This window comes from Sarcophilus harrisii, chromosome 2 (genome assembly GCF_902635505.1).
Source record: "Sarcophilus harrisii chromosome 2, mSarHar1.11, whole genome shotgun sequence".
NCBI lineage: Eukaryota > Metazoa > Chordata > Mammalia > Dasyuromorphia > Dasyuridae > Sarcophilus > Sarcophilus harrisii.
This window is the reverse complement of record NC_045427.1, coordinates 481,901,439-481,928,676: the sequence shown is the minus strand read 5'-3', so window position 1 is coordinate 481,928,676 and position 27,238 is coordinate 481,901,439. Positions and strand designations below refer to the sequence as shown.

At 43.2% G+C, this 27,238-nt stretch overlaps 1 protein-coding gene across 7 annotated transcripts in view; it reads right to left on the bottom strand.

Annotated features, from left to right (window-relative positions):
- HMCN2 (hemicentin 2) overlaps window positions 1–27,238 on the bottom strand; it is a 186,421-nt gene that overhangs the window by 52,288 nt on the left and 106,895 nt on the right. For 6 of the 7 annotated variants that reach the window (XM_031954837.1, XM_031954836.1, XM_031954834.1 and 3 more), the window contains 28 exons: window positions 25,048–25,205; window positions 24,189–24,312; window positions 23,705–23,880; window positions 22,877–22,973; window positions 22,563–22,682; window positions 21,217–21,378; window positions 19,996–20,277; window positions 19,210–19,377; window positions 17,455–17,568; window positions 16,843–16,929; window positions 16,240–16,431; window positions 14,020–14,193; window positions 11,802–11,918; window positions 11,161–11,303; window positions 9,946–10,096; window positions 8,767–8,985; window positions 8,331–8,444; window positions 6,893–7,080; window positions 6,514–6,610; window positions 5,622–5,783; window positions 4,913–5,026; window positions 3,999–4,201; window positions 3,734–3,815; window positions 3,309–3,440; window positions 2,553–2,696; window positions 2,227–2,386; window positions 1,856–1,980; window positions 994–1,177 (listed from right to left, as the gene is read on the bottom strand). In XM_031954837.1, coding sequence (XP_031810697.1) covers window positions 994–1,177; window positions 1,856–1,980; window positions 2,227–2,386; window positions 2,553–2,696; window positions 3,309–3,440; window positions 3,734–3,815; window positions 3,999–4,201; window positions 4,913–5,026; window positions 5,622–5,783; window positions 6,514–6,610; window positions 6,893–7,080; window positions 8,331–8,444; window positions 8,767–8,985; window positions 9,946–10,096; window positions 11,161–11,303; window positions 11,802–11,918; window positions 14,020–14,193; window positions 16,240–16,431; window positions 16,843–16,929; window positions 17,455–17,568; window positions 19,210–19,377; window positions 19,996–20,277; window positions 21,217–21,378; window positions 22,563–22,682; window positions 22,877–22,973; window positions 23,705–23,880; window positions 24,189–24,312; window positions 25,048–25,205 — 4,189 coding nt within the window. The remainder of the gene's footprint in view (window positions 1–993; window positions 1,178–1,855; window positions 1,981–2,226; window positions 2,387–2,552; window positions 2,697–3,308; window positions 3,441–3,733; window positions 3,816–3,998; window positions 4,202–4,912; window positions 5,027–5,621; window positions 5,784–6,513; window positions 6,611–6,892; window positions 7,081–8,330; window positions 8,445–8,766; window positions 8,986–9,945; window positions 10,097–11,160; window positions 11,304–11,801; window positions 11,919–14,019; window positions 14,194–16,239; window positions 16,432–16,842; window positions 16,930–17,454; window positions 17,569–19,209; window positions 19,378–19,995; window positions 20,278–21,216; window positions 21,379–22,562; window positions 22,683–22,876; window positions 22,974–23,704; window positions 23,881–24,188; window positions 24,313–25,047; window positions 25,206–27,238) is intronic. The other variant, XM_031954835.1, reaches the window with a different exon arrangement.

The window sequence follows — 27,238 nt, the reverse complement described above, 5'->3', positions numbered from 1 at the left end:
TATGCATGAGTAATTTTTTCAACACTGACCCTTGCAAAACCTTCTGTTCCAAATTTTCCCGTTTTTCCCCCCACCCCTTTCCCCTAGATGGCAGGTAGTCCAATGCATGTTAAATATGTTAAAATATATGTTAAATTCAATATACATATACATATTTATACATTTTATATTTATATAAATTTGTATTGCTGCACAAGAAAGATCAGATCTAGAAAGAAAAAAAAAACCTGAGAAGGAAAACAAAAATGCAAGCAAACAATAACAGAAAGAGTGAGAATACTATGTTGTACACCACACTCAGTTCCCACAGTTCTCTCTCTGGGTGTAGATGACTCTCTTCATTACTGAACAACTAGAACTGGTTTGAATCATCTCACTGTTGAGAAGAGCCACATCCATCAGAATTGATCATCACATAATCTTTTCTTTATTATAGCTTTTTATTTACAAGATATATGCAGGGATAATTTTACAGTATTGACAATTGCAAAACCTTTTGTTCTAATTTTTCTCCTCCTTTCCCCCACCCCTTCCCCCAGATAGCAGGTTGGCAAATACATGTTAAATATATTAAAGTATAGATCATCACATAATCTTGCTGTTCCCGTGTACAATGATCTCCCGGTTCTGCTCATTTCACTCAGCATCACTTCATCTAAGTCTCTCCAGGCCCCTCTGAAATCATCCTGCTGATTGGTTCTTTTAGACCAATAATATTCCATAACCTTCATATACCATAACTTGTTCATCCATTATCCAGCTGATGGGCATCCACTCAGTTTCCAGTTCCTTGCCATTACACAAAGGGCTGCCACAAACATTTTTGCACATGTGAAACCCATGAGGTTTTAAAAAATATTTATAGGCCTTGAACTTTCTGAGTTCCAGTAGCAAAATTCCTGACTTAGCAGTACTCAACTCACCACTATAAGGCATTGATGAGAGATGTCAACATGTCTAAGGTTCCCCAGCAGCCATCCGCTCTTCTCTTACCTGAGAGTACGGCCCGAGGAATGGAGATGGGTGCGCTGGGACAGTGGCATGGGGAGGCCATCCTTCAGCCAGTTAATCTGTATTGGTGGGGAGCCTCGGGCTGGGCATGCCAGGGTCACTAGCTCCCCTGGTACACTTATCAAGGTCCCTGATCCATTGGCCCCTTTATCGATGGTGGGGGGAACTGGTAGGGGGTAAAGAGAGAGACAAATAGAGACATAGGTAAGAAGGTCTTCTCAGACAGGTTTACTTTCTCTTCTCAGAAAAAAAAAATTGCCCTTTTAAAAACTCTCAGCATTTGAGATCTTAGAGCCATAAGATCCAATCCTTTTACATTATAGATGAGGGAAGTGAGGTGCACAGAAGCAAGTGGCTTGTCTAAGACCACACAGCTAGTAAATATATGAGCCAGAATTTGAACTCAGGCCTTCTTAACTTCAAGTCCAGGTCTCTATCTACGATCAATGAGATCCTGGTTTTTTCACTTAGCCTACTTCCAATCTCATTATATCCTCCCAACAATTCTATGTTGGGGGGGACCAAAATTATTAAATATCAGCTTTATGGGTAAGGACCCTGAAGTGTAGAGAATGCTAAGTAACTTGTCCCAAAAGAATCCCAAGAGTTAATGGTGACGCAGAAACTAAAAACCAAGTGTCCAAGGATGTCTCCCAAGCTCCAGGATGGATGCACCAGGATGCCACAGATAGGAGGTCCTGGATATGTCAGAAGTGATCTCATCATTCCTTGTTACTCAACTTCACTCTCTGGTCCCAATCCAGGCCCTCGGGGTCATCAGAAGCCAAGCTGGAGGGGGTTGCAGCCCCAGGAAAGGATCTGCTCCCCTCCTTGGCACCCTTACCCAGCACGCTGAGTGTGTGCAGTTTGGTGTCTTCTCCGGCACTGTTCTGGGCAAGGCAGGTGTAGGCCCCGGAGTCGGAAGCCTTCAAGCCCTTCAGGACCAGGGAGCTGCCATCTGTATAGAACCTGTGCCAGCAGGGGCAGAGGGGAGATAGAGAGAAGGGTCCTCCCTTACCCTCCACCCCCATCTCCCTTCCAAGCAACTCTCAAGGCGCTTTAGTCAAGAAGCACTTAAATGCTTGCCATGCTCATGGCATTGTTCCAACTCGGAAAGTCAGGTATGTACAAAGTATTCATAGAATAGATGTAAGGCAACTGGAAATTGGAGGGTACTAGTGGCCGGAGGCCTGCCTCCTGAAGGGCGGTATATACCGAAGGTGGGGAGAGATGTGAATTCCCAAGGGCCTTCCGTCCTTTAGCCACAAGATGTCCGGCTGCGGCTGCCCTTCTGCCTCACACTCCAGCCTCACTTCCTGGTCTTCTAGGACATTATGCTCCTGGGGAACCCCAGAGCTCAGGATCCTGGGGGCCACTGTAAGCAGAAGGAAAGTCCTCAGGCCTAGAGTCTAAGCAGGGAATAGCTCCTGACGAGGGAGGAAAACGCCAAAGGGTCCCCAGTGCCAAATACTGGTCCCGGGTCAGACTGAGCTAGACTGTCTCCAGACAATCCTGGCCAGGCAGCAGCATCCCTGACATACCTAACACCATGACCACAAAATCTTTGCGGGCTTCGGCCTCAGGGTTCTCGGCCACACAGGTGTAGGTGCCCTCCTGGGAGGGTTGCAGGCGACTGAGCTGCAGGCGGCCCCCTCTGGAGACCACTCCTCTCTCCACACTGCTCTCTGCAGGGAGAGGAAGCTAATCATCAAACTCTCCCCTGTAGAGATCCCCAACTGTACCCTTCCTGGGTACTTTAAGTGCTCAAACTTGAATTAAGGAGTTACCATGCCTGCTAGTCCCATTTGTATTTGTCTCATTCTAAGAAATACACACTCACTCACTCACGCATTCGTTCATCTAACCATCATGTAAGGATGCATGATACTGGGGAGATTTGACTCTGTTGCATCAAATTGGACTCTTGGCTGACTTCCAAGGAACATCCACTACACTTACTTTCCCCCAGTTCACCTTTGACTGTACTATTCAATGTTCCTTGAGTAAACTCTGCTTGTTCCCATCTCTATACCATTGATTGAGTTGTTTCCTCCTCTCTCCCAACTTAGAATTCCCCCTTTTTTTCCCCCACAGAGAACTTGTTGATTGGAGCCCTAGGCAAGAGAAAGAGTGAGTCAAAACTACCCTAGCAGCTCACTCTAGAATTCTTGCTGAGAGCCCCAGTAGCTGACTTCATCCCACCAGTCCAGTTGAGACCCTGCCCACCTCCCACCCTCTTCTACAAGGGATGTGATTCTTGGATTAGATTTCAGACTTTGGAGTCTTGGCCGACTCACCAACAGGCATCCTGTCCTTCAACCAGGTGACGGTAGGGGCAGGAACCCCAACCACATCACACACCAGGACCAGGGATTTTCCAGCCACCTGGCTCAGAGTCTCTGTTTCAGGATTCTCAAAGATTGGGGGTACTATGAGAGGGAAGTAAAATATTCAGGATCCATAGTGTCTGTGGGGTAGAAAACCCAGAGCCCATTGACCCTCCCCAAAGGACAGGTTTCACCATAGCTCTGAACTGTACTCAAGCCTTCCAATTATGGTATTGTTTCTCCTCTGCAATCACTTTTGAGATAAGAGATATTCTTGCCCCCATTCCATAGATAAGAAAACAAAGACAGTTTTTTTTTGTTTTGTTTTGTCAGTACAGAGATCAAGGAAACTTCAGATTCACTGAGCCTGGTGCTTCCTTTTCATAATCTCTTACCCTGAACAGTGAGGGCAAAGGTCCGGACAGCCTCACCAACTATGTTGCTGACTTTACAGCTGTATAAACCTTTATCTGCTACCTGGAACAAATAGAGACTGACTGAGCCTTGAGACACAAGGGGAGATGGGTCACCCCATTTGCCCTTATCCAAAGCCATAAAGAGAGGGTAAAAGGATTCTAAAGGTTCTGGGCATTTGGCTCTCCTCCCATAGCACCCCCACCCCATTTCCCAATTTGTCAACTAGAACAGCTATCTGCTCACCTGGACATTCACAATCTCCAGTTTCTGTCCATCCAACAGCATTTCAACCTGCTGGTCCAGAGTTATCTGTTGGCCATTTTTATACCAAGTTATCACTGGCTCTGGCAGAGTGTCTGATTCACATTGTAGGACAGCTGTGTCCCCAACTCGCACCACTATTGTGTCCTGCTGTCCACTTGAGGTTTGCTTGATGGTAGGTGGGGCTGAGAGAGAGAAAGATCAGATGGTCTCTAAGACTGAATCATAGGATTTGGAATCCCATGGTTTCAAACATATCTAATCCTCTCCCTTATTTACATATGAAACACCGTATGAATAATAGAATTTGAACCCGGATTTCTTATGACTCCAAATCCAGTATTTTTCCCACTATTTTTTGCTTCCAATGGTTTAATTAATTCTAGAGTAAAGAGGAAGGGAGGGTTTTCACCCAAATGCTTAAAAAAACCAGAGGAAACTATAACCTCACTTTTCTCCTCTTCACTCCTGGGACTAACCAAGAAGCCCTGAATAAGGATCCACTAAATATACCCAAAGATTGGCTTGGTTCTCCAAGTCTTCACAGGGAGAAGACAAAAAGATGCTAACAGACCCTTCCCCCTGATGCTATAGACAAATGCTATTGTACCATGATGCTGGTTTGTGGGAGAAAAGGTCTTGAAAGCTTCTGGGCATCCCAAGTGTCCTTTCTGTTTCTGGACAATACTCAGTCAGGAAGGACACAGATGGTCATGGTGGGGACAATCCCAGAATTCAGAATCACAAAAGCAAATGATGTCACAAGTGGAGGGGACTGAGAGGCCATTTGCTCCAACACCTTTAATTCACAGATTTAAATGCTCAGGGTGGCAGCAAAATACGGAAGAGAGAATGGGAAGGAAGACAGGAAATGCTGCCCCCCGGACACTGCTTACCAAACACACTGAGCAGCACGAGCTTCTGGTCTCTGCCGGCCACATTGAGGGCTTCACAGGTATATGTGCCTGTGTCAGATGGCTGGGGCCGGGGCAGCTGCAGGGTGTGGGTTCCTGGGGAGGTCCAGAGAGGGGAGACTCTTCATGCCAAGAAAGTGGGCCTTCTGCCTTCTACCTCAAGGACCTCTCCTTTAATTCTGTTTCCTTCTCCCTAAATCACTTGGTAACAGATAAGGCTCTATGCTGAGCATTCATTCTGCCATCTAATTAATCATTTATTTACTCGAACTTTTAAAATATGATTCTCATATTAACTGCATTAGTTGGAGTAGGAAGGTATCATTATCTCCATTTTACAGATGAGGAAACCAAGACTCCAAATGACTTTTCTATAATCACAATACAAGTTAATGCCAGAGACAGGACTAGAACCTACGTTACTGACTTTTACAGTAGTATTATAAATTAGACCTCTCTGTATATTAGACTCCATTTTTCCTAGCAAAATGTCCAGAATACAGTAAGTACCTTATAAAAACTTACTGCCTTGACATTTATATTCATGTCTTCCTAAATGTACTGCTCTATCAATTAAGAAAATCTGTCCACACCAGCTTATTGAAATGAGAGCTACCCTTAGGCCAGAGCTGAAGATGGCCAGCTCCCCAGGACACAGCCTTTGTCCTGCTAAAGTTATCAGTTTACCCACCAGGCAGGAGGAAGACCTCTTCACTGAAAGGGAGGGCCCAGCCATCCTTGTACCATGTCACTTCAGGGCTAGGGTGGGAATGGACGTCGCAGGGAAGAGCCACACTGCTATTCACAATGGCTGTAATACGTTCTGGGTTCAGGCCGGTGATCCTGGGGGGAGCTATTCCCACAGTCATGCAAGAACCAAAGAAAGACAAATGAAAACAGAAACTCGGTTGTGTGCACCTTTGACTTTGGATGACTATTGCTGACTGGCTGCAGAGGTCACAAGAATGGCATAGATCTAATCCTATAGAATCACAGGATCATCAGTGTAGAAATGGGGAGAGGGACATCCCGCTCTGGTCCAGTGAGAGTAAGGGATGTGTCCAAATTAGAGATGGTGTCTGGACCCATTCCAGAGCTAATGATCTTTCTGTTGTATTAATACCTCCTCTGTCAAAAAAACCCATAGACTACAGGCATATACCCATAAGTACTGGAAGGAACCTGAAAGATTACCAAGCCCAACACCCTAATTTTTCAGAAGGGGAAACCGAGGCCCAATAAAAGGTGTGACTACCCCATAGGCATAGCTGTTTAGTGACAGAGCTGGGACTGGAACCCTTGACTCCTGACAATCTATCCCTCATTCTGCTGTTCCATGGTGCCCGCCACCTGTTCCCCCAAAGGAATGAGTTAAGCCATAGGGAAGAGATGAGGAAGGGAAATGATCACAGAGAAGCCATAATTCTTAACCACCATGTCCCGTTATCATCATGATGCCTTTGTAGGCTGCCTTTGCATAAACTTTTATATCTCCCCAGCCCTTAGCCTCATGCCCCGTGTTCAGTAGTTACTTAATACACTTTTGTTCAATGTAGCTATGCAACGCCCCATCCCATTCTCACCTTGAACCTTAAGGGTGAAAAGCTTCTCAGCTGAGCCTGCTGAGTTCTCTGCCACACACATGTAGCTGGCAGAGTCGGTCACATCGGCAACAGAGACCTGCAAGAGGAGAAAATAGCATCCTGGCAGTGCTCGGGAATGAGAGGTCCTCGGGGATTCCCTGGGAGCTGCCCACTAGTACGAGGGTAACCAGGGGGTAACTCTTACCTCCATCACCCCTGGGGAGAAGCACTCTCATGGGTGTGAGTAGCCACATCGCTTCAAATGCAGCTGCTTACTTGGCATTGAAAATGAAAGCTCCTAGGGCCCCCCTCATAACCCGGCCCTGTGCCCACTCTGGATTGTCCTGCCCTCACTGGTAAGCCAGGAAGAAATGCTGACCTGCAAGACTTGCCCATCCTCCAGGGCCTGGTGCTTTGAGCTAGGGGTGAGGGGCAGCCCATTCCGGAGCCACAAGATAGCTGGTGGTGGGGTGCCCAGAGCCTGGCACTGTAGGCTGACTGTGCTGTTGGCATTCACCGTCACTTCCTCCACCAGCTCTTCAGGATCCCCCTGGATCACAGGTGGGGCTGAGGAGACACAAGAAGGGAGGGAGATGTAGAAGAACCCTGAGCCTGACTGGCATGGAGTCAGGAAGATCATCACTGTCATTCCTGCCCCAGACACTCACTGGCTGGTCATCCTGGCAGTCACTTAACTTTGCCTAGACTCAGGTCCCTCATTTACAACTCCAACAGGGTTATGAAGACCAAATGAGATGACGTGTAAAACACTTTGCAAGCCTTAAAGCACTAGATAAATGCTCGCTGTTATTATTATCACCACCATTACTCTCTCCTCCCATACTTCTTTTCTGAACTGGTGTTTAGATCACTTTGTAGTTTCTCTGTGTGTCTTTGCTAACCAATCATGCCACAAGGTTGAAAAATAACCCAAATGTGGCTCTTTTCAACAATGAGATGATTGAGCCCAGTTCCAGTGATTTTGTTATGAAGAAAGTCATCTACACCCAGAGAGAGGACTGTGGAAACTGAGGGTGGATCACAGCATAACGTTTTCACTTTTTTTGTTGTTGTTTGCTTGCATTTTGTTTTCTTTCTCTTTTTTCCCTTTTTGATCTGACTTTTCTTGCACAGCATGATAATTGTATAAATATGTATCCATATATTACATTTAATATATATATATATATATATATATTTTAACATGTTTAACATATATTGGATTATTTGCCATCTAGAGGAGAGGGTAGGGGAAAGGGGGGGGGGTGGAATTTGGAATACAAGGTTTTGGCAAGAGTCAGCGTTGAAATGTCCCAGATTAGAGAACCAAGCTGTTGTAACATCCAGTTTAACATATCCATGCATATGTTTTGAAAATAAAAAGCTTTAATTAAAAAATTAAATATAAGAAAACCAAGGAAAAAAATTAAAAATAAAATGAAAAGGAAGAGAAAAAATAACCCAAGGTCTCTGACTTGGCAATAATTGCTTTAGCCAAAGAACATGTTCATCCATTTACATCTTGTTGATGGGTTTGGGAGTCTCCTGTGCTCAAGGAAGAAACTGGCCATATTGTGTTATAGAAAGCAAGAGGATGAGAACTTGAGACGTTAGGTATGAGGTAGAGGCATCCATCCTACCCTCTAATCCCAGGCTTCTTCCAGAAGTCCATCCAACCCTGACCATCAATTCTCCCATCTCAGCACCGACTCCCTCACTGGAATGGGGAAGGGGGAGGTACCACAGTGGGCTGCCCCTTTTATCTGCAGGACAGGAAATAAAGGATCTCTCCCTCCCCTTATCTCCCAGAGACTCACTCAGAACCAAAAGTTCATAATGCAGCCAGTCCTCTCCAACTTCATTGGAGGCTTTGCACGTGTACTTCCCAGCATCCTCTGCTTGGACCATGGGGATCTGTAGGACCCGGCCACCTGCAGAAGAAAAATGAGCTCCTAGGGGCTAGCTGAGGGAAACAGTCTAGGACAGGTAGCCAGGACTGGGGATCAGCTGACTCTCAGGGAGGGAGAGTTTGAGACTCAGTTTGGTGCCAAGATGAGGGTTATGGTCAGGGAAGAGTCATTCAAAGTCTCATCGACAATATTCTAAACCACAAATTCTTTTAATCCTACATATATGGTCATGGCACTATGGTCGTTTCATCACACCATTTTTATGGTGAGCTAGGAGAGATTAGAGAACCATGCTGTTGTCACATCCAATTTAACATATCCAGATTTCCCCTGGAGCCTGTACCTTGTAACACAGATACTCCTTCCGTGCTTGAGAGGGGCTGACCATCCTTATACCAGGTAAGTTGTGGGGGTGGCACAGCACTGGTATCACAGTACAGGTAGGCGGGATTGTTCTCCACAATCTCCCGGTACTCCATCGTGCCTCCCCTCAGCTCTTCCTCCTGGTAGCCAGTCCCAGAAACTTCATTGGGACCTGCAATCTTCTGAAAAATGGGGGGCACTGGAAGGTGTGGGGGGAGGAAAACAGGACAAAACCATCAAGGAACTTTTTTGCCTTATGCAATTACTTCCCTTTGTGAGCCTCAGTTTTCTCCTCTATAAATTAGGATGGCTGGATTAGATGTTCTCTGAGATTTCCTCCAGTTCTAACATTCTAGGAACATTAAAGCTTTTTTTTTTTGTGCACTAAATATTTTCTAATTTTTCTTATAAGTATACATATATATGTATATATTTATTTATGCCTTTTCATTCCTACAAGATTATAAATTCTTATTAAATATAGTTTTATATACAGAGAGTGTATGAATTATATAGACCCATATATACATACTTGCACACATATGTTTATATTTACATATGCATATATATACACACATATGTGTATGTGGGTCTGTATCTATATACAGATATAGATATAATCTATATAATCTATATAATGATATAAATATGGATATAGAATAGATAGATATTTCACAAATGTTACAAATGAATGAATAATCTCCAAGGTCACATCCAGACCTGCATTTCTTTTATGCCAAGTGGACATATAAGGATAATTGGCTTCAACTCAAAGAAGTTGATATTTAACTCATTTACTGGGTATATAATTTCCTGGTCTAGTAAATAGAAGACAAGCTTTAAGTTCTTTCCAGGACACAAACTGGCTGTGACCCAAGAACTCTGACTTCTCGGTGTTGTGGGCGATCTAGTAAGATTACAAGTTGCAGAAAAGGTGCCAAGCTGAAGTTTAGAAGTTAGTTTCCTCATCTGGAAGTTCCCTATAATAATATACTCACGGGGTCAGTCCCTATCCTTAGGAGTATAAAATATTTTGCAGATCTAAAGGGAACCTATACCTCTCTCTGAATAGTTGGCTTGAATGAGGAGCACTCCCCCCCTCACGTAAGAGCTCTCTGGCTGCTCGCCCTCCCCAAGCCCCCTCTCCTTGGGCACTGACCCTGGATAAGCACGTGGAAGTCTTTGTCATCCTCCCCAGCCACATTGGTGGCCACACAGAGGTAGCGCCCCGAATCCCAGCTCCTGGTTGGACTGATCTGGAGCAGCCGCCCCTCGGCTAGAAGGTGGAGGTGATCGTCGGCGCTCACCAGCTGGCAGAACAAGACACAGGGTGAGGGGGAGCAGAGACAAGCCAGACCCGGCCAAGGAGGCTGCAGCGTGCTCCACTTGGGTGGAAGGCCACAGTTCCTTGGCCACTCTCTGCCACAACAAGAGAATGCAAATGTCCCCCTGAAACCAAACCCGGCCTGGTCCCTGGCCCACACTCCTGCCCTCGGTCCCCTCAAGTGGGTCAGACGCAGCTGAAAGCTCCGTCACAGCCTTCACACTCTGTGGCCTTAGTCTCTGGGGGTCCCGTGACAGTCACAGGGCCTCTAAGCTTCTTCCTAATCTCCCTCTATGAAAGTAAACATTGACAAGATATCTAACTTACACCAAGCCAGGAAGTCACAGTTAGGGATCAGCCCTGGGTCTGAGCCGGGGGAGGGAAGGATCAGGCACCAGAGTGTCCACTTGTACCAAGGGCCCAGCTCCCAACTGCGCCTGCTCCCCAATTCTCCAATTTTGCCCTGACTCCAGCATGGCAAACACAATTACCCCGAGAACTGTAGTATGGGATCCAAGAAAGAAGCCTGGACTAGGCCTATATTTCCTGGCTATAAGAGTGGGCAAGTGGTTTAATCCATCTAGATCTCAGTTTTCTCACCCATAAAAGGGAATAATAGTGCTTGCATTAACAATCTCATGGGATTATTGTGAGGAAGGCACTTTGAGAACACTCAAGCTCTATAAAAATGCGAGCCATTAGAATGTTTCCCAGTACTCAAACATGGCTTATCCCAGAAATATCCAGCTTTATTCATCTTTTTCCTTATAGGGGACTTTACAGATTCCACCTGAAAGTCCCATAAGCCTTTCTGTTCTATATTCTCATGCCTGAGAACCTGGGGTCAGATTGAGATAGTACCACTGCTCTGCAAATGGATGGAGCTCCAACTTACCAACCCCCACTCATACTAAAGGGTCTGGGGTCTTCACACTGGTTACAGACCCCCAGAGTCACTTCACATTGACACTTAAGGATAAAAAACTTCTCAGCTGAGCCTGTTGAGTTTCCTGAACCCTGCAATGTCTCTGTCTCCCTTCCCTGGCTCACCTGTCCATCCTTGTACCAGGTGATGGTCGGAGGAGGTATAGCCCAGGATTCGCACTCCAAGCTCAGGGTGCTATTGACCTTGGCCTTCACCTCTTTAACACTGAATTCATCCAAGGGATCATCCTTGGAAATAGAAGGAGGAACTGAAAGCAGAGCAGAGTTCAAGAGTCAGGCTTTAAGGAAGACAGGCAGGGAATGGAGCAGATGAGGAAGCATGCTCACAGTGCCCGGCCAGATTTCAGGTTCTGAGAAGGCAAGTCATGGGAGCCCTCATTATTGGGAGCCCAAAGTAGTGGAATGAAGATTCATACACTCCCAGCTAGAGAACATGTATGACCGAATAGAACACTGTAACAGCACTCAGGGGAGCCGTTTCTAGTCCTAGATCTCTCACCAGCTAACTGTGTGATGTTAGCCTAGCTCTTCCCGTCTCAGAGCTTCAGCTTCCTCAGCTGGAAAGTAGGAAAATAGAAGCTTGCTTTTGTTACTGCCTCACTTAAGAAATTCATATGAAATACATGGAGGTTTTTTTTTTTTTACATAGGAAATTCAGTATAGATGTGGCCGAGGAGTTAGGGCTATTCCATCAACAGGTTTTTGGCCAGGGGAGCTCCTGTCCATCAGGGGACACTGTTACATACTGAGCACTTCCACGTGGTAGTTCTTCACAGCCTCTCCTACTTCATTCGTGACCACACAGGTGTATCGGCCAGCATCCTGCTCCTGGGCATTGAGGATCTGCAGCCCATGGGTGCCTGCTTGAGGTTCAGAAGCCAAGATTCAGCACTGAGCTCCCTTAAGGGCTCCCACTCTTCTTGAGAATCCCTGGCTGCCTCCTGGGGAGGAGGGCCCCCAAGGCAAGGTCTCACATCTCTAGCTGGGACAGTGCTCATTCACACTAGCCAAATAGAATGTATATTGTGCTTAGAGACCTAGGCCTGAGCATGGATACTATTCACTGCCTGTGTAATCCTGACTTAACCCACTTATCTCTTCAAACGGCAATTTCCTCAATAAAGGGGTTAGACTAACAGAACTGGGTTTCCTTCTAAGCCTATGGCTTAAAGAAAGCCAGGGAGTCTAAGAAGCAGAGATAGATAGGAGAGAGTTCCAGGCATGGGAGACTCACTTAAAATATCTGAAGTTGGGAATTTTAGAGCCCAAAGTGACCCTAGAAGTCATCTCAGTTAGGGGTCCCCCAATGCCAGGGTTCTTAACCCAATTTATGGGTTGATTTCCAGGAATTCATTAACTTGAAAGTGGAAAAAACCCCACATTTTTCCTTTCCCTATTCTTGAAATGAAATCCAGCATTTCTTTCAATTATGAATTTTTTAAAAACATTATTCTAAGAAGGAATCCATAGGTCTTGCTGACCTATCAAAAGGACCTAAGACACAAAAATATTTAAGAAAACTTAATCTACATTGTACACAGCAACAGCAAGATTATATGATGATCAATTCTGATGAATGTGGCTCTTTTCAACAATGAAATGATTCAGGCCAGTTCCAGTGGTCTTATGATGAAGAGAGCCATTTACACCCAGACAGAGGACTATGGGAACTGAGGGTGGATCACAACATAGCATTTTCACTTTTTGTCATTGTTTGCTTGCGTTTTCTTTCTCATTTTTCTCATTTCTAATCTGATTTTTCTTGTGCATTGTTCTCGTAGAACTATGCATAGAAGAATTGCACATGTTTAACATATATTGGATACTTGCCATCTAGGGGAAGGAGTGGGAGGAAGAAGAAGAAAATTTTGGAACACAAGTTTTGCAAAGGTCAGTGTTGAAAACTCATCCATGCATATGTTTTGAAAATAAAAATCTTTAATAAAAAAAGAAAATTTGATCTAGTTCATCCCTCTAACTTTATAGAAAGAAAAACAAGGTTAACAAGGTGAAAACGGCACATCATACCCTTTCCCACCCTTTTCACACTCCAATCAGCTATTAATAATTTTTTTAAATCAAGAAGCTCCTAGACCAGATTTACTGTAGATTGCCCACCTCCCATTGAAGGGGGAGGGGAGGAGCTGAAAGAGAAACAGCAAGCCCTTCTTGTTTTCCAGACCTTGCCCTTGTTCAGAGTGCTATGCCCTTTTGATCTACTGCCTGTTTTCTTTAATTTTCCAGTTATTGATTAAGTCCTCACCTTCTGACTATTCTTCTTGCACTAATCTACAGAATTATAATACTCCCAGATAAGCACTGTTTGCATGGACTCTGAAACGTGTCTTGCTCTGCCCTCCAAATCTGTCCCCTCTTTATTTCTATTTGTTTGCTTTGCTTCTGACCTTCAGTTGACATGACTGCACATCCTACTTCCCAAGTTCTGACCCAGTCTCAGCCTGTTTCTTCTACCAACAACCCAACATGGCATGAACCAGCCTTCAGTCTCACCCGATGAGAAATCATTAGGGTGGCACTGAACCCAAAGTCAGGAAGTTCTGAGTTCAATCTGACTTCAGATATTTAATACTCTAGTTCTTAGACAAATGACAACCTCCATTTCCTCAGTTTCATCCACAAAATGGGGTAATAATAATAATAATAGTACTTATCTACCAGGGTTGTTGTTAGGAAAAAATGAAATAATATTCATTAAATGTTCTGTAAACTTAAAGTACTGTATGTTATTATTATTTTTTAAATTTTAATAATGCCAACATGCTCCAAACTACTGACCATTGGTAACAACTTCAGTCCCCAATCTATATATGGGGCTCTATTCCTACTTTCCAACCTGGAGTGATCAATTTGGGGGGAACCATCTGTTACCATAATTCATCCCACCTCAGGCACACTTGGATCAGCTCTCCCTATTCCAACTCATTGCATCCCAGAAGTCATCACCTGGAAGCAGCTGGGTATTTCCTGAGGCTTGAAATGGAGCCCCGTCCTTCATCCAGGTAATATTAGGGGAAGGGAATGCAAGGGCCTCGCAGATCAGGGAGATGGGGTTGTTGATAGTCACTGTCACTTCCTCATCTGGACTGTCTTCAGTCACTCCCAGAATTGTGGGGACCACTGTAAGTAAGAGAAGTTTGTGAAAATGGCTAATATGGGTGAACTGCCAGGAACCTAAGCCTATAGACATGGGTAACTCTCAAAGCTGAGACAGAAGGCAGTCTTTGGCTGACCCGACAAAGAACTCTAACTCTCAGAGTACAAAGGGGCTTCTTCAGTCCACACCTGAAGAAACAAACCATGTACAACAGGGGATCTTTACCTGAACTTTTCTAGTAATATTTTGATTGTTATATTTCAATATAATCGGCTTCCTTTGTAATCTTATGTATTTTCTCATGCATTTAAAAACATTGTTCTGAGAAGGTGTCCATAGGCTTCCCTAGACTGTCCAATGTGTTCAGAGCACAAAAAAGGTGAAGAGTCCCTGTTCTGCTACATTTCTGACAAGTGGTCATCCAGCCCTTGGCTTGAATGAAGACTTCAACTGAGGGGGAGCCCACTCACTTGTTTTTGTATGTCCTGTGGTGTTTTATGCATAGCCATTTGTTCAGGAAGTTTTTCTGATTGATTAAAATATCTATCCTGTTTTCCCCTGATAATCACAAAAAGCTATCTTTTGCTAAGCACACTACCACACTACCTTTCCTTTTGCCTTTCTGTAACTTTTTTTTTCATATTCATCACCTCCTGAGCATGTAATTCCCACATCTCCACACACAGACCTAATCTCCCATCTGGACTGTAGACCTCAATTGACAACTGCCTACTGGATAGCTGCCCCTGAAAGTTCTACAATTACTTCTTTCCCAAAGTTTCCTGTCAACCAAGTTCTCTGGTTGGGAGTCATTCTCAACTTTTCATTCAGTCTCCTACATTATCTAATCAGCTGCCAAACCAATTGTACCCGTCCCCTTTTCTCCATAGCAATAGACTCCTAATTGATCTTATTCTTCTATTGGTCAATGATTTTCAGCAGAAATGCCAGAATAGTGTTTCCTAAAAGCACAGATCATCCCTTTAGTTCAAGAAACTTTGTGCCCGTAGGATAAAATGCACAATTTACATATGGGCTCTTAAAGACCTTCCCTATTTGGCCTTAATTTATTTTCCAGATTTGTCATTATTTTTTTTTTTTTTTTAGGTACCATAGGTTCCAGCTAAACTGGCTGTTCTCTAAACTAAATATCCCATCTCTTCCTATCTCAGAGACTAGGTACAGTCTATTCCTCCATGCCTAAAACACAGTCTCACTCCATCTCCTCATCATAGGATCTTTAGGTTAAAGGCTCAGCTCAGGTGCCACTTCTGACCTGAAACCTTCCCAGCTCCCCACAAGTATCAGAATTATCTTTCTCCCCCTCCTTAAGTTATCTTATATTTATTTATCTGAGCATGTGAAGTATCTTTTTCTCTACCCCCAGCTGAATAGAAGCTCCCTGAAAATAGGGATTGGTTTTGTTTCATTCTTTCCATCTCCGACCCCGAGTCTAATGCTTTTCCCACAATAGATATCTGATAAATATCAGGTGAATTGTGTTAATTTCTACCTTCTCCATGAATTTATCTAAATACTGCTTATATTTCCAAATAAATGTTTTGACCTAATTTAACATCTATCTGTACCTTTTAAAAAATCCTTTTCCTGCTTCCATAGGCTTTAATATGCTTTACAGAGAAAAGGTCCTAGTTGAAGCTTCACGAACCATTGTACTAATTGATCATTAGAGAACCTGCTGCCCTCTAAGCAACCAATCTCCTTGATTTTCTACTAGATGGTAAGGAGAATGGGTTTGAGAGGCATCATGGTACTGTTTAAAGAGTCCTGGATTTATAATCAGAGGAACTCGGTTCAGATCCATACCTTATCACATCCTGTATGTGTGACCCAGACTCTCAGGCTTTAGTTTCCAAATTTGTAAAATGAGGAGATTGAACTCAATAATCTTGGCAGTCCTTTCTAGTTCAAATCTGTGATCTCATGGGATTCTGACTTCCACAAGGAGCTCCAACAAGTCCTGCTTAAGCAGCTCTAGGCAGTCGATCTGTCTGTCTTGGGAGATTTAGGGTTGCACTGCATCATGGTACCTATCATGTGTCACTTACCCAGAACAGTAAGCTTGTAGTGCTTGGTCTTCTCTGAGACCGAGTTTGATGCAATGCAAGAGTAGTGGCCAGAGCTGGAGAGATTAGTCTGCAGTATCTCTAGTACAGATCCATCTGGGGATAGATGATAGGGATCTCCTCCAGAAAGGCTATGGCCATCTTTGAACCATGTGACTGTTGGCTGGGGATGACCTGTCCATAGAAGCAAGTAAGAATGAATGACAACATTTTCTTAAAAAGTCTTCGTTCAGATTTGTCTGATAGCCCTTGTGATATGCAGCAGGTTTTGTTGTTCTAGGAAGCTTACAATAGTACTCTAGAACCTTTTAGCCTTGGGACTTCCCATCTAACCCCAAAGACCTGAACATTAGAACCAGAAGTGGATAAAGATAATGGACAAAGTGACTGCTTCTCTTCCCCACGGGTAATTGAATTAGCTTCTCTTCCAGAGAGGAGTGAATGAAGTTAGTAGTTGCTTTAAAATGGGGAAGTCGTTGAAAATGAAGTTTCAATACAAACCTTGGTTTTCGAGACTTCCTTTCCTACATCCATCCCATCCCACCTGTGTCTTTCCTGCTTCCTGTCACTCCATATAGTTGTTACCTGTGGCATTGCAAGTTAAGGAGACAGACTGCCCTTCAGGAATTTTAATTTCTTCTTCTGGATTCTCATTCTCAATTTTGGGAGGAACTGGAAGAAAGAGACAATCACAGGTTTTCTCCTAACAGTCTGCATAGTCTAGGACACAGGTTACCAAATTACAGCCTGCCACCTTTTTTTTTTTTTTTTAATATGGCCTAGAAACTAAGAAAGCTTTTTACATTTTTAAATACAGGACAACTTTATTTTTAAAAATGTAAAATCATTCTTAGCTCCCAGACTGTTCAAAAATGGGCAAGGGGCTGAATTTGATCCAAAGGAGATCTAGGAGAAAGAACTCCAAACTTAGAGTCAGTAGCAATAATAGTCATAATAGTAATAATAATAAGACTCAGCATAACTTGTTCACAATTCTTCAAACGATATTGCTGTTATCATTACGCATACAATGTTCTCTGAAATATAGCTATTATACTGAAATGGAAAAACCCAGATTTAACTCCTTCATTCTTCCCATCTGTATCTACTTTCTGTTCTCCTAAATACCTGTGTTTCAAACTACCTTCTGGGCTTGTCCCAAGGTTATGTGGAGACTTCAAAGTCATTGATATTTACCCAAGACCTCCACACTGAAGTTTTTTCTTGCTTCCCCAACCATATTACTTGCAAGGCACAAATAGAGGCCAGCATCTTCCTCCTGCACTTGGGTCAGCTTCAGAATCCTGCCACCTAAGGAGAGGAGAAGGAAAAAAGGAAGAAATAGCCTCTAAGTTTACTGCAAATGTGCCAGGGTGAAAAACCCCTCCAGCCTAGGTAGCAGAGACTAAGAGAAGACTAAGTCTGTTCTGAAACCAGAGGGTGAGTTGAGATGGGGAAGAGTATAACAAGAGTGATCTCCAAATATCTAAGAATTTTCACATGAAAGAGAGTGGAATTATTCTGCAGGTTTCCAGAAAGCAGTATAAGAAGAAATGGGTAAGCTATGCCCAGAGAAAGAACTCTGGGAGATGACTAAAAACCATTACATTGAATTCCCAATCCCTATATTCATGCCCACCTGCATTTTTGATTTCCTTCACAAGCTAATTGTACAATATTTCAGAGTCTGATTCTTTTTGTACAGCAAAATAACAGTTTGGTCATGTAAACTTATTGTGTATCTAATTTACATATTAATATATTTAACATCTACTAGTCATCCTGCCATCTAGGGGAGGGGGTGGGGGGTAAGAGGTAAAAAATTGGAACAAGAGGTTTGGCAATTGTTAAATGCTGTAAAGTTACCCATACATGTAACCTGTAAATAAAAAGCTATTAAATTAAAAAAAAAAAAAAAAGAAGAAGAAGAAATGGGTAAAAGTCACAGCAAAGCAGATTTTTATTCCAGTACAGAGGAAAATAAAAAAATAATTTCTAATCATAACTAGATAAGTTCAACAATTAAATGGGCTGCCTGGTGAGACAGTGAGCTTCCTGCTACTTCCTGTTTAAGCAAAAGCTTGAAAGGACTGCTGGGATGCTAGAGAAGGCATTCTTGCAAAGGATGGGAGGTTAAATGAGAGAACTTTCAAGTCTCTTCTAACTCTAAGTATCTTTTATGGAAATGAGGGAATTTAAAAAAGGGCTAAGGGGTGTGTGTGTGTGTGTGTGTGTGTGTGTGTGTGTGTGTGTTTTCTAAAAGGTATAAGTAAAGAAAGGTTTAATGTGAGTCAGGAGATCTGAATCTCAGCACAGCATCATTATGTGACTTTAGGGATATGCATGTACCTATCTGAACCTCTATTTTTCCCCCATCTGTCTCATGGAAAGAATCCAATTGGGAGGATAAACTAAGGTAAGAGATGCTCACCAAGCCTTTCAGCAGATAGGATCCTAAATTTAAAGCAACTACATGGGCACAGTGGATAGAGTGCTGAACTTGGAATAAGGACCTAGTTCAAATCTGGCCTCAGATGCTTACTAGCTGTGTGACTCTGGGCAAGTAATTTAGCCCTGCTTGTCTCAGTTTCCTCATTTGTAAAATGAGGTAGAAAAAGAAATAGCAAGTCATCCATGTATCTTTGCCAAGAAAACTCCAAATGGGGTAATGAAAAATCATATTTGACTGAAAGAATTGAACAGCAACAAATTTGGAGCTGAAATGGATCTTAGAGGTCATCTAGTTCAAGTCCTCATTTTATAGATGAGAAACAAAATAGGTAAATGATTTGTTAAAGTTAATAAATGGCAGAGCAGAGATTCAAACATGAGCCCCCTGAATCCATACCCAGCTCAGAACTACTATCTGACAACTGAAGTTGAACCACACTGGAGGACAAAAGCTTTTGGAGACAAAGCTGTCTATGACATCCCTCCCAAACCTTGCCTCACCTGCCAGGAAGTAAATGTCCTCCCCAGGACTGATGGGTTCTTCCCCACGGAACCAGCGTAGCACTGGGGAAGGACTACCTGAAGCTTCACAGAGTAGAGTTAAGGTGCTGTGTAGAACTACTGTGACATTGGTCAGTGGGTCAGTGTCCCCAGTGAGCTCTGGAGGGACTAAATATGAAAAACAATTTATTAATTACTTACCACCATCCACATTTATCTCCTTCCCTTCCTTTCCCAACCCCTCCAACACAGACCTGAGAACACAAAGGTTCATAGAATCATAGTTTCAGAATTGAAAAAAATTTTATAGGTCATAGAGTAGAATCTTCTTTTACAGATGAGGAAACTGAGGCCAGTGAGGTTATTTGGCTTGCCCAGAATTACACTGCTAGTGTGGATTTGGGGCAAGATTTGAACCCAGGTCTTCCTTATACTAAATCTTATCTTGTGCTATAACAAATCATTCTTATACACCCTTGTTAGATGGAACCTGGGAATAGGGAGACCATGAAGCTGGCCTTGAGGCAATAGTGCTCACAATTCCATGGCTATAAGAGAGACTACTCTAGTTTCCAATATAGTGCCTGGCACATAGTAGAGCTTAAATAAATCCTTTCTTCTTCTTCCCTCCCTTCCTCCTTTCTTTCCTTCCCCCTTCTCTCTCTTCCTCCTTCCCTCTTTTTTCCCTCCCTCCCTCCCTTTTTATTTCCCACCCTCCCTCCTTCCCTTCCCTTCTTCTTCCCTTCGTCTGAGAGACCTAAGCAAAGATGCTGCCTCAGATCTTACCTAGCACTGAGAGGTCAAACCTCCGCTCTGCCCGCCCAGCCTCATTCTCAGCTATGCAGGTGTAGTGTCCAGCATGGCCAGCCCGTGCCCTCTCCACTTGCAGGGCTCTTCCCTGGCGCTGAAGGAGCAGGCCATGGTCACCGGCCACAGGCTGGCCGTCCTTCTCCCATGTCACCATTGGTGGTGGCTTCCCTGTGGCTTCACATTCCAAGGTGACCTTTCCGGATTGGATCACAGACAGTTCCTTAAGAAGATCATCACTGCCTGGGATCTTTGGAGCAACTGAGGTTGGAAGGAAGAAGGAGCTGTGAAGGTCACTGAGGAGTTTCTATCACCTTTGGTCACAATCATAGGAAAGATAAACTGACCAGACTCCAGCTAGACTCAGCTTAATCCTGAGTGCTACCACTCAAGGAGGAGTGAGAGAGAACCTAGAATGAACCATAGAGGAAATCTTGACATCTAGGTTATAAAACACCCACTGAGGCTAGTGGAAAATAGCACTTCTTACAGGCAATAGGGACTAGAACTAGGGCTTCTTAACCTGGAGACCATGGAGTCCCTCCTCCATCAAGTAGGTCCATGGATAGATTTCATAGGATCTATGAACTTAAATGATAAAAAGTTACAGCTTTATTTCAATATAATTGGTTTTCTTTGTAACTATGTATTTTATTTTTGGCATTTACAAACATTATCCTGAGAAGGGAACCAAAGGCTTTTTAAGATTGCTAAAAGGGGTCCATCACACACACACACACACACACACACACACACACACACACACACAATGTTAAGAACTCCTGGATTAGAATGATTTATACTCTTGGGTTTCCAGAATAAAAGAAGTGTATTTTGAGGTGCCCCAGGATGAGCCAACAATACAAGATCTCAAACCCCTAGCTCCTGGACCATCAAGCTCTGGGTGGAGCTGGACCAGTTTCAGTCAGATGTGGTGGGAGGATACCCTAACTCAGGGGTTCTCAAACTACGCCGCGGGCCAGATGCGGCAGCTGAGGACATTTATCCCCCTCACCCAGGGCTATGAAGTTTCTTTATTTAAAGGCCCACAAAACAAAGTTTTTGTTTTTACTATAGTCCGGCCCTCCAACAGTCTGAGGGACAGTGAACTGGCCCCCTATTTAAAAAGTTTGAGGACCCCTGCCCTAACTAGACCTGTAAGTGGATCCCATGCCTCCTTATTATCCCACCTTAACTCACCATACACCTCCAGTTGCTGTTCCTGGCTGCTGTTCCCAGCTATGTTGCTGCACTCACAAGTGTAATTGCCCTCCTGAGCAGGCTGGGCTTTTCCCAGGTACAGCAGCCTCCCCACAGCTGAGATGGGTTCTGTGCTGCCCCTATCCATGGGCAGGAGCATCCCTGAGTGAGCCAGAGAAGGAAACACAGAGCTTTTGGCTTCAGAGTTCCCCATCAACCCCATTCTAGGAAGGCTATCACCTTCACAATACAGCTTTCTCTGCTTTCCTCCCCGCTGGAGTAACCAAAAAGGCTTGGCAGGAGAGGAAGGTCCCACAGTCCAGGTCACAACAATCCAAGGCCTCTGAGGTGTGCAGCCCTAATGTAGCTCTCTTTAGAGTTTTAAAGACTGAGAGGACTCTGATAACAAACAGCCTAGGTGGGCCCCTCAGTTCCAGAAAGACAAAAGAGTATTTAAAGGCAGAGGATCTGGATTCAAATTCTGATTCAGCTACTTAATATCTGTGTGACCCTAGGCTTCAGTTTCTGCATCTATCCAATGAGGGAGTTAGACTAGATGGTCTCCAAAGGTCCTTTCAGCTCTGAATCTAATATCATGAAAATGATTCCAACAGGTCAGCTTCAGAAGCTGGGCAAATAGATGGCACCTACTGCCATGTGCCACAGGATACCCAGACTGAAAGGCAAGTCCCTGCTTTTAGGAGTAGTAGGAGGCCCAGACAAACTGGTAGGTGATTATGTATCATGTATTGTGGAGGGTGTAAAATGACCTGATGTAAAGGTCAACTTGAATTTCTCTGTGTAAAAGCTCAGAACCTGATCTACTCCCATCATATACTTTCTTCGCTGGATGCTTCTAAGGGCTCTTTCAACAGCAAGCTGAGATAGGATGGAGAGGAATGGCAGGGGGAAGATTTTGCTGGGCTCAGGACTGCTGTGCCACCTACATGCCAGATGTCCAGTACAGCAGTTGACGCCAATTTGGAAGAGGAGTTCTTTAAACCCTAGAAGGTTAACATCTGTGCCATAACATGTGATCCATATCTATTCATTTGTAGCAAAACAGAGAGTGGGAATGAGAGGGTAGTCAGAGTAGCCAAAGGTAAATTAGGTATAAATAGCAATTAATCTCTGTTCCATCAAGGAAGGCTGCAAGGGGAGACATACTAAACAAAGCTCTCAGGATCAGAGAGAAATAAATAAACTGACTGAAACAACCAAGCTCCAAGCTGAGGGTCATTTGCTCCATTTCTCCATACCCTTACCATTAGAGTGAGACCACAACTGAGCATAAATGTATGGGATTGTCCTAAGACTGCAGACTTCCTGGGGAAGGAAAGTCTTACCATCTTTCTTCCAGGTGATTTTGGGGAAAGGAATCCCTCGACATTCACAGGACAGGCTGATAGCATGGCCCTCGATCACCGCCAGGGTCCGAGACTCCCACAAAGAGAACTCTGGGGGAACTGAGCCAAAACAAGGGGAGAAGTTTATGCCTGAGGCTCCTTGGGGTTGGGTGAGAATGGGGAGAGTCTAGAATAGACAGAAGGCAGTTGTCCAACTCATGCCCTAGCCAAGGCTAAATTCGCCCAGGCTTGTTACTTAGACAAGGAGAAGAGGAGGAGGAGTACAACGTCTGATCCCCTCAAAGAGCTCTCACCCCAGACATTGAGATTGTAGTGTTTCTCAGAGCGGCCAGCTTTGTTCAGGGCCTCACAGGTATAGCGGCCCACGTCCTGAACCTCGGCTCGTTCCACCTGGCCACAGAGGGAAAGGCGCCACATCATTCTTGAATCATCCTTAAGAAAAGGCTAATCCAGCCCAGCTGCCTCTTCCCATATCCCAACTTCAAAGCTACCCATATAAATCTGAATTACTGGGTTTCAATTCAATTGATTGCAATTGCTTTTTATAGTTCTGTCCTTTTATGTCTCCCTATTCCAAGTCTGCCTTAGCCTGGGGGAACTGAACAAGGAGTCAGAAAACTGGGTTTTAATCCCACCTTATATTATATGACATTACGTGATTCATCATTTCTGAACCACAATATCCTGATCTGTAAAGTGAGGAGTTCATATTAGATGAACTCTCAAGGTCCTTTCCAACTCTGACATTGCTCTCTGGTATTTTAGAATTTAGTTTTGTGATTCTGTAATAATAATAATAGCAACAATAGTAGTAAGTCACAGATTTACAAAGTACTTTTTTTTTCACAATCCTGTGAGGATGATCATTAATATCCTCATTTTATAGATGAAGAAACTGAGGTTCATAAGCAAAGTCATTTGCCCATGGTCAGCCAGCTGTCAAACATTAGAGCCAAGATTAGGCCTAAAATCTAGTGTTCGTTCTACTATACCACGTGACCTTCTCTCTAGGCAGGGAGCAGTGCCCGTGGCTGACTCTGCTGATAGCTCGTGCCTTCCAGCCCAAGCATGACACTCTGAACCCAGGGTTCATTTAGTAATATGTTTTTGAGACCACTCACCTTTAGGAGGGCCCCATCTGGAGAGAGATGGACCCCTGGCCTGGTGTAAAGGGGATGTCCATCCTTCCTCCAGGTCAACACAGGAGGGGGCACTGCCTGGCTCTGGCATTCCAGCGTTACTGACTGGTTAACCACAACGGACACATTCTGCTCTTCTCCCAGGATACTCGGGGGCACTGGAGAGGACCAAGGCATGGCATCACTATGGAGATAGACTTTTCTGGAGAGTACATACAATGACAGTCCTCACACCTTAATACCCCTTCTGCCCTTTCTTAGGAAAAGTCTTTATTTGCACATAAGATGATGGAAAGGAAAAATATAAGATCAGGGTAACATCTAACCCCATAAGACCATCAATGGTTCCTACTTAATCTTCTCTCCATCTTATTCAGCTCTTCAAAATGTGACTTATTCAAACCCTCATTCCAAAAACTACACAGCCCCAGTGCCCTCCCCTTCTCCAATGACACTTAAAACTCACAGTGGACCTGCAGGGTGACATCCCTCCGATCTTCCCCCACAGCATTCACTGCCACACAGGAATAGGTCCCTGAGTCTGTGGCCCTGGAGCTCGCCAAGGTGAGGACATGGCCCCCAGGGAAGATCTGCCCTCCAAAAGAAATAGGTATTAGCCACAGCTAACCATTCTCAGGAAGATGAAATTGCCAGACTTAGACACAAGATGGCAAAGTTACTCTTTACAGAGAGATTTTCTGGTCTTCCTCCTAGCTCTGCCTAAAAGCTAAAAGATTATCTGAGATACTGGAAACACTGAAGACACACAGTGGCAAATCCTACATCCACACTTCCCTCTCTCTGCTCTTAAATGACAACCACTTGCCAACAGGCAATTATCCTGAGAGCCAAGATATGGCTCCCAAAAAATCTCCGTGTCTCCTCAATCACTTCTGTCACTCCCTGTGTAACCTCAGGCAAGTCCCTAAAAGCTCTAAATCTTATTTTCCTCATCTGTCAAAGGAAGGACTTTAACTTGAAATCCCTTTCTAGTTCTCAGTCTTAAATCCTGTGATCCCAGAATCCCACAATGTGAGAATTAGAATTTAGTGGTCATCTCTACAATCTATACATGAAAGGGAACCCTGTTGTAGCATATCCAGCAAGTGGCCACCCAATACCTGCATGGAGACTTCTAAGGAGAGCTCATCCCCTCTAAAGTTTTCTGTCCCATATTCCTTAGCAAACCACAAAATGTCATAAGCCCATTCGCCCCTCACTCCCTTGAAATGAAGATCCCACTGGCTTGATGTCTCCAGTCTAAGGAGGGGTTATTTCCAGCTGTGAACTGTGAGACCATAACTCTTAGTCCCAAATGCACTGACCTGGAGGCCAGAGATCCCTGTGGCTGACACAGGGTTGCCATCTTTCAGCCACATCAGTGTAGGTTTGGGGGCTCCAGTAGCATTACACATCAGCCTCACTGGTTCATTCAGGAGTATGGGACCTGGGAGACTGGGAGCCAATGTGATTCGTGGAGGTACTGAAAAGGAAGGGCCACAAACTGAGCTCCTTAAAATGGGAAGGAGAAGGGGAGGAAAGGAGAGGCCAGAGGAGAAAGAAAGTCCTGGCCCTGTGTGTGAATGACCTGTAATTGAATGGGTGCAGAAAAATATCACTAATCTGAACTACCCCCACTAAAAGGTAACATGATAAAGAGAAGAGACTGTTAGTCTTCAGTCTCTCCTGGGTTCAAATCTTGCCTTAAATACTTACTAGCTTCAAGTTATTTAATCTCTGTATATCTGTTTCCTCATCTATAAAATTAGGAAGTTAGATTTGATGACTTCTTCCATCTCTAAATCTATAACCCTATGATTTCTGTGCCTTTGCTTGTGCTGTTTCCTATGCTTAGAGTACCTTCCCTCATATTTACTAAAAGTCTATCCATCTTTTATGCCATCTGCTCCATGAAGCATCCCCTTGATTTCCTAGTTGATAATAACTTTCCCCTTTGGACTGAACACAACTCTTTAATGCACTTGCTGACTATTATTTTTTACATCATTATGGTCTGAATAGGATGGGTTAAATATTTCTTTTATTCTGCATTTGAAAAAACGTTATTATTTATTTCTTTTTAATGTGTTTTTTTCTTTTTAAATTGAGTTCTTCCCCTTCTATTCCTTCTCTACCCACTGAAAAGACAAGCAAAATGATATTAATTGTACATGAGAATCATGGAAAACATTTCTATATTAATCACATCATCAAAAGAAGCAGGAAAATTATATTTTAATTTGTACTCAAACTTCATCAGTTCTCTCTCTGGAGATGGATAATATTTTTCCATCAAGTCCTTTGGAATTGTTTTAGATCATTGTATTGCTCTAAGTAGCCGAGTCTTTCACAATTCACAAGATTGCTCATACTGTACACATGATCTCTCAGTTCTTCTCACTTCATTTTGCATCAGTTTACATAGGTTTTTTAAACCCTCATCATTTCTTATAGCACAATTATTACAATAATATGCCACAATTTGATCATCTACTCCCCAGATGATAAGTATTCTTTCAATTTACATTTCTTTGCCACCACGAAAAGACCTGCTATAAATATTTTTGTACATACAAGACCTTTCTCTTTTATCTCTTAGGGGTTTAATAGACCTAGTAATAGCATTACTAGTATTATGGGTTGAAGGGTATGGAGAGTTTTATAATCTTTTAGGCATAATTCCAAATAGTTCTCCAAAATGTTTGAACAGTTCACATCTTTGCCAACAGTTTATTAGTTTTCCTATTTTCCATCACTACCTCCAACATTTATTATTTTTGATAGGTATGAGGTAGTATCTCAGATTTCTTTTAATTTGCATTTCTCTAATCAAGTGTGATTTATAACATTTTCCCATATGATTATAGATGAATTTGATTTCTTCTTTTGAAAACTACCTATGCATATCTTTTGATTATCAGTTTGGCAACAGCTCTTGTTTTTGGAATTTGACTCATTTGTATTATTGATCTATAGGAAATGATGAGCTAGCTGATTTCAGAAAAACCTGGAAACACATGAATTGAAACAAGAGAACATTGTACACAGTAACAGCAAGATTATTTGATGGATTTGGGTCTTCTCAGCAATGTAAAGATTCAAGATAATTCTAACAGACTTGGCATCCACATCTAGATAAAAAACTATGGAGGCCAAATGTGGATCAAAGCATACTATTTTCAACATTTTTGTTTCTTTGTTTTTTCTTTCTTATGTTTTTTTCCCCTTTTGTTCTGATTTATTTTGTATAGCATGACAAATATGGAAATATGTTTTAAAGGATTGAACATGTTTAACCTATATCAGATTGCTTGCTGTCTGGGGGAGGAGACAGGTAAGGGAAAAAGATAAAAAAAAAATTGAAATACAAAGTCTTACAAAAATTAATGTTGAAAACTATCTTTGTATTTAGAAAAATAAAATACTATTAAGAGTTTTTTTAAATAAAAAAAGAATTTGACTCACTTTCCTATATATTGAGAAATTAGGCCTTTATCAGAGAAAATTGCTGTAATT